The following is a 7,191-nucleotide window of genomic DNA, read 5'->3' on the forward strand; positions in this document are numbered from 1 at the left end:
TAGCTTGACATCAAGCCCTACATCACCTTGGTAATTCCTAGAGTTCATGAAAAGTTGAGGTTTAATGGAAAATAAACTTCAAAGATTGCAAAAAAACTTCTAAAACATGAAGAAGATGTTTGAAAACCTTGAATTTTATAAAAGTTTGCTGATATAAACGATACATATGTGTGATTTGATTTAAAAATCCCTTCAAACTTTTGAGACTAAGGTTTTGTAAATTTGCTGCTGAAGAATGAATTTCCTGAACGCCCAAGAAGCTTTGGATGGGTGGGCTAGTCTTTCTTTAGCTGGACGTTAAGAAAGGGCTTGCCCGTGTGGGCGCCTAAAAAACCTATCCATTCGTTCCAATCCAATGGCAGAGGATGATGTGTGACTCTTGGATAGAGCAGCTCTGCAGAACCAGAAGCAGCAGCAGCTGGAGAAGAAGAATCGGTGGCAGCAGCAGCTATGGCGGAATCCTCTCCAACAACGGCGTCCATGCCCGTGGTCTCTCACTTCCTTAAGGAGAAGGGCATGCCCGAGGTGGCCATCAGAAAGATGCTGCAGAAATGCGGGCAGCTCCGCCATGGCGGCCCAGAGGAGAAGCTCCAATCCAACTGGTCCTTCCTGGAGCAGCAGATGGCCATCCCCAAGCGCAAGGTTCCCTCTATGGTCGCCCGTTGCCCGCAGCTCCTCGTCCTCGGCGTGCAGGACAAGCTCAAGCCTATGGCCGACTGTCTCACTGGCCTCGGTGCCAAGCAGGCCGACCTTGCTGCTGCAGTCCTCCGCTTCCCGAACCTCTTCGTGTACAGCGTTGAGGAGAAACTCTGCCCCCTTCTTGGCTTCCTGCAGGGTGCCGGTGTCCCTGAGAACCGCCTTGCCCGTGTCTTCCTGTCCTGCCCTCGACTCCTCAGCTACAGCATCCAGTCCAAGCTCAGCCCCACTGTTGCCTACCTGCGCGAGCTCGGTGTCACACGGAGCGAGGACATGGGCAAGCTCCTCCTGCGGTGGCCACACATATTCGGGTATAGTGTTGACCGCCGCCTTCGTCCCACAGTTGAGTTTCTGAAGAATCTGGGATTGAAAGGTGAGGAAATTGCCAGGGTTGCTGTTAAGTTCCCTCATCTCCTTTGCCGCGACGCGACCAAATCCTACAAGGAGAACATAGATTATCTGCAGAGTTTCGGGTTTGATTCTAGACAAATAGCTAATCTAGTTGCAGGCTATCCTCCCATTCTTCTTGCTAGTGTAAGGAACTCTCTGCAACCCAAGATGGACTTCCTTATCAAGGACATGGGGAGAACACGGGATGAAGTTGTGGCCTATCCTGCTTTCTTTGCTCATAGCCTGAGCAGGAAAATAGAGCCGCGGTTCCGGAAACTCAAGCAGGATGGTGTGCATTGCAGTCTGGAAGGTATGCTGAGCTGCAATGGGAAGAAATTTTCAGAGGGCAATTTGAGTTTTGGCAATCCAACTGCTAAACTTGCAAATTTGACACTTAGCACTGCATGAAAATGAAGAGAGTTTTTGCTGGGCATCATGCTTTAGGCAGTTCGGGAGCATTAGTCATGAGTCAAAATTTTCAACCGCGGTTAGACTTCCTCACCTCTCTAAAGCCCTTGTTTAAATATCATGTGTTCTAGTTGGTTAATCAAGCAACCATCTGCAATAACTTTAATTAGTTTGAGCTTGTTTATTTACTTGAATCAATGTCCATATCTTGGTAACCATTATTGTCACACCTCAACTGCTCCTTGTGCATATTGCCCTTCAGCAACTTTGTTATGTATGGCTACAATGGCATCAATGAATATTTGCATGCAGTCTCAATCAGACAAGTTATACATAAACATCCAGCTCAAGAGTGTGTGAGAGCATCATTTTGGTGACTTATATTGCAGGTAGTGGGGCTGGACGCAAGGCTGCAGAATATTACATGGAGTGAATTAGGGGTACAGCTCATGGTTGCCTCTCACACATTCCCTTTCCTCCTATAGCCAGTGGTTGGTATATAGTGATAGTCCTGTGAAAATTCCTGATTGTTCAACATCAGAAATGCTACCTTTATACTGATGGGGCATGATCCAATGATATCACATATTTTGCCAGAGCTATTGACAAGCTAGTGACAGTTCCAGGACAGGGTGAATGAAGGTTCAAAGCTTAGTGATAAGATATATATACCCAGAAAAAAATGCTGACACTATAGGGATAACTTGTACACAAGGGACACTGCTGCACTCAGCACTGAGCTTTTAATCTGACTACTTGAGTTCACTTGCAACATCTGGGCAACTTGCCTCCATATTGGATGTGACCGAGGCAAATATCCGCCCAAGTGGCTTATGTCAATGTCCTGGGCTGATTTATGATGCGTTGCCTTTTCTTAGGTTTTTGTGTCATGTTTTAGTTTGTGTACTCACAAAAATGGTGCTAGTACTCTGCTGCTTAGATTAGACATGGTTTTTCAAAGATGTTTAAGGGCACAAGAGCTTTTTGGAACATTGTGAGTGTTCTGCATGCCAGTGTGCTATCCTGTCTAAAAATGTGAGTTTGTTGCTGTCTAAGTATCCAGGGGTTCTGTTATTTACAGTGTTATTGTTATGACAAAGGTAATAAAAGTTGATGTCACGGAAGTGGTGCTGCTGTCAGACCTGTTCATGGTGAGTTCTGAATGTAAAGGAGGCTTACTTTTGCAGCCTATGCCAATCTCAGATCTCTTTGTGTTGGAGCTCAGTTATGACTATTTAGTCTTAAATTGACATCAGCTTTGAAACATGACGATTGTTGATTCCTGGCCCATTGATTGTGTACTTGCATATTGAGACTGATAATTCAAAGTACGGGCCAGGATCAGCAAGGGAGTACAAACATTTGTTGCGAAGAATAAGCTTCAAATAATGAAGAGCAATAAGCTGCATGAAAAAGTCGTATTTTGTCCAAATAAGTTGTTGGATTCTTCTATCCTTGTCACAAAAAGAATTGGCATAACTTGGGCTTTCCATCCCTTCACGATCATGGGTTTACTCCCTCCGCAATCATGAGCTTATTTCCTTTGCTGCCTTTGACAATAGTAAGGTATATAGTCTAGGAAACACAGGTCGATATGGTGTCTGTCGAGGGAGGAGAAAACTAGACGTATACACTGCTTATCCAGTTTTAAGGCTTTGTGTCTTGGTGGAATCAAATCAATGTTTGTGATTCCTAAGGAAGAAGGCTGAGAATGAAAGATGGGTCATAAAAAAGGTGGCAAAAAGAATGCGAGACGGATTCCTTTAGTTATATAAGACCAAAGATCTGTTATCTAATTGAAGTATTTGCTTGGAGAGAAGAATTCACAACAAGACGCCCTCCCTTGTGGTGTATGTGGAGTGGCAAGATTGCTTGTCACTTGTTCTATGCTATGTCCTTGTGCATGCCACTGTCCAGCCACTGTCCAAACGTACTTGAACACCCCTTGATGTGTCAAATATACCATCCCTTATACATATAGAGAAGGACCAAACATAGCCCCTATAGGTAACAAGATTCCCATTCAAGTCGCTAAGAGGCAAACTATCTTACATTTTTACATCAGTTGCATATGGCGTTCCATCTTTATCAATTGCAATGTTTTCATTTTTATCAAATTCCAGCCATCGAATATATTTTGATTCACTCTTAAATAAATTATGTTGTTTCTTGCCCTTCCCAATAGTTCTCTCTAGTCTTCAGCTAATGTTTCATTGTGTTGTAGGCCTTGAATGATAAGAAATTAGGACTTGACAATGTGATTAGAGGGTTGCATGTGATTTGAACCTTGTCTAGAGGCTTATAAACCTTAGTAATTTAGATTTTGATTATTTTCCTTCTTCCATTTTGAAATATCCTGCTCATGGATAAAGTTGGTGCTGCTATATGGTTTTAAAAGCAGGACATGAAAACTCTATGATCAAATATATTTGGAAGGTTCAAATGGTGTTGATCTTGCTTGCTGTACATTGCATTTGGCGATGAGTTTTTTGCATTGTTGTTGTCATGCGACACTTGAATATGGCTTGCATGCATATCTTATTTGATGTGCAGAAGCATTTAATTTTTCAAGACTATGGTTTGGATCTTTGTGCTTGAAGGGAAAGAAAGAGAGTTATGTTTGAGAAAAAGCATGAATTTTGGGGCGGTTGTGTTTAGCAAAGTTAGGCATGATTTGAATTGGGAGATTTAATGCATTTTTTCGTCACATGGAGGGCTATTAAGGATATTAAAAAATGTGGGTAGGATAGGCACAAGCAATGGGTAGGATAGGCACAAGCAAGGCTGATCTATGGGGGATGTAGAGGAAGATTATGGATTACAAAGTAGAAACAAGGTTGAATTGTCATATATACAGATCATGCATGAACTGTCAAGGAGGTATACAGTGCTGCCTTGAATCAAGAGTAGTGCATGCCTGAATTGTTCAAAGGATAGTCTACTGCTACCTTGAAACAGAAGAAGATTGGATTGATGAAGAGGATGGTCTTGATCAAGTGTAGGGTAAGTCAGGAGAAAATGGGTTGAATAAGAGCAGGGCTGTTCATAGATAAAAGCAGTTTTGTTTTTGAACAATAGAAGCATACATCATTGTCCAAAAATATATAGGCCTGTTTATAAACAAACAAGTCTGTTTATAGTTAAGAACGTGATGTGCATAAGCCATCTATGCTGAAACTCTTGCATTATTTGTGTGAAATGTATACGTTCTTTGGTTTGCAAGGATGTTCTAGTTGCTTTCAATGTATTTGTTTGCGATGGTAATTTTGAGCTTTCACTTTAAATAGTGTCATTTGTATCTTTTTAAGAACTCTCATTGTGTGAGACTCCATGTCTTTTTGATCATACATGCAAGTCTCAACATCTTTTTGGTGAACTTGACATGAACAATCTAGGGTATGAGTTCAACATCATGGAAGATAATTATTTAGATGTGGAGTTTGTATAGCAAGAAGAATTGAGTCAGATTATGCGGATGTATGGAATGCATAAACAAAAAGTAGTAGTGACAAATGTGATCCAATTAGTTGTACATGAGCTAAAGCGATTTGAAGGGTGAGATGTATCTTAATACTTGAGATTTTATGTAGAGAAATTGGAATTTATTGGAAATTTTGCAAATCATACAAGTCAGAATTTTGTATAGGCTGTATTCCTAGAGATTAGGTTGTATGCAAGAGATATTATGGTAGATGATGGATCAAGTTGGGATGATGTTAAAAAAGCTCTCAAGGATGAATACTTCATGGAAGATGTGAGATGATTGACAAAAAGAACCATTTTGGAATGGGTTGCTAAGCCTAAGAAGAGGCCGTGACAAAATTGTTATGAGAATTTGAGCTAGATATGTGTAATTGTTGAGATTATAGCGTTTGACTCTTGAGGTGGAGAAAATTGGATTGTTTCTTTAGGTGGTAGGTTCTTCAATGGAGTTAAGCCTTGAGGTGCTTTTGGAAGATAAAAGTACATAGAAGGGTTGAAAATTGATTGGGAAGATGTAGAGGATATGATTATTATGCTTGCAAAAAGAGACAAAGAGACAATGTAGTTATTATACGAATTACATTGATGTCGAATAAGAAAGAGAAAGTGAGTATTTACCTAGTTGTCATTGCATCTCTAAATAAGGATGACATGATAGAGGAATTAGTAAAAGGAATGTGGGATTTGGAGCTCCTAGTTGCATAATTAGCACAAAAAAAAAAAACTAGTATAAAAAGGATGGTCTTTAGGGCATAGGCATCAAAATTGAGAAAGTTTTGTTCACAAGTGTATTTGGTGTGATAACATAGATCATGCGTGAAAGATTGCAAGGCCCACGAAGATGCATTGAGCAAGGCTCTTATTTTCTTTAAAGATGTTAAGATCCATATGTGAGAAATAGGGTTGTTGCTTGGTACCAGTTTTGGGAAGGTTGGTATGAGAAAGCCAGTGGAAGATATGCCATTAAGGTATGCATTTGTTGATGTTGAAGCTCCAACTTATGATCCGCAACCTGAAAATGTCACAAAGAGGGATTTTGAAAGAGAAGGCATGGTTAGCATGAAGAATGGACTTTGATGTCATGTGATAAAAAGTGCTCATCTATTAATGAGTTGAATCATGTAGAAAGGTGCATTCGTAAAGTGATTGGTTTGAATGATCATGTAGGCTCTTTTTCAGTGTATGCTTCCATTGCTCAAGGTCAAAACCATGAAGTTTTTTGTCAACTCTCTCAATGGAGTAAGTACAAAACATCATGAAAGTTGCTTGCATGTGTTGTGACATAGACTAGGAGGAAGTGTGCATGTACAAACTATACATGAATTAGGTATGTTTAATTGGTGATATGAAAATGCTTGGATTACATTTTTCTAATAATTGATAATTTGTGTGGATCCTTGTAGAGTCGATAAGTCGCAATTGCATGAGATTCATATATTTTATGGTAATTTCTGTTCAAAAAGTGGAAGCACAAGAGGAACATCATAGACACATGATATGTTATGAGAGAAAGAAGAATGATATTTTATAGGGTGAACCCAGGTTTACAAGTGAGTCTCATGCATCTTGCATGAGCATGACTTGCTTCTATCAAGGAGGAGAAATTGTGAAGTTGTAGTGTGAAAGAGAGATTTTCGCAAGAAAGGGGCCATAATGTGAGTTGAAAGAGGAGGATAAAGGAAGTGATTCCACATAGAAATGGGCCCTAGCTTCTTTATTGTGCTTTTTCCTTCATCTAACGTTCGGGAAAAGGCGGGTTCACTTCAACCTAGAACTTGTTCACCTTTGAGAAAAATCCTTCTCAATTCTTTGGAAGGAGATAAAAATGCAATTATATCTTTTTAATTTATGCATAAAATACCCTCTTAATAGAGAATATTTCCTTTGGAGAAGATGGTGAAAAAGATTTACTTCCTTATCCTCAATTTTTTTTTCTCCATTCATCCATTTAAAAAAAAAAAAGAAAAGAAAAGAAGCATGTTGCATGGTCTAAGGCGGGATGCCTCCTTGGAAGGGCTGAGGATAGATATATATAAGGGGCCTGCCATGGCGCTTTACGTGTGGGTTTTTCCAATCGGAAGCGCCGCGAAAAGCTTTTTTTTCATTTTTTGCAATAAAAGTTTCAAGAGGGGTATTCTTGTATAATCGTAATACGCGGGCAAAGTGGAAGCATTGCCACAGTTTGTGGCGGTGGCATGCTGGATCGATTTCCAG

General features: G+C 40.2%; 1 protein-coding gene across 2 annotated transcripts; it reads left to right on the top strand.

Annotated features, from left to right (window-relative positions):
- Nucleotides 1-286: 286 nt before the first annotated feature.
- LOC148027070 (uncharacterized) lies at nucleotides 287-3,545 on the top strand. Of its 2 annotated transcripts, none has more exons than XM_087691615.1 (2): nucleotides 287-1,573; nucleotides 2,595-3,545. In XM_087691615.1, exon 1 carries the CDS (start codon nucleotides 451-453, stop codon nucleotides 1,492-1,494), a length of 1,044 nt encoding a protein of 347 aa, XP_087547741.1. In that variant the 5' UTR covers nucleotides 287-450; the 3' UTR covers nucleotides 1,495-1,573; nucleotides 2,595-3,545. The 2 variants fall into 2 exon arrangements, with proteins under 2 accessions (XP_087547741.1, XP_087547740.1); XM_087691614.1 differs by lacking the exon at nucleotides 2,595-3,545 and adding an exon at nucleotides 1,884-2,502.
- Nucleotides 3,546-7,191: the final 3,646 nt, after the last annotated feature.

The sequence above is a fragment of the Lygodium microphyllum genome, chromosome 13 (assembly GCF_053477565.2).
Source record: "Lygodium microphyllum isolate KBCC chromosome 13, Lygodium_microphyllum_v1.1.10, whole genome shotgun sequence".
In the NCBI taxonomy this organism is placed as follows: Eukaryota; Viridiplantae; Streptophyta; class Polypodiopsida; order Schizaeales; family Lygodiaceae; genus Lygodium; species Lygodium microphyllum.

Bases quoted from the DNA above. Each gene is read 5' to 3' on its own strand.
- LOC148027070 (XM_087691615.1), top strand. From the start codon at position 451: ATGGCGGAATCCTCTCCAACAACGGCGTCCATGCCCGTGGTCTCTCAC.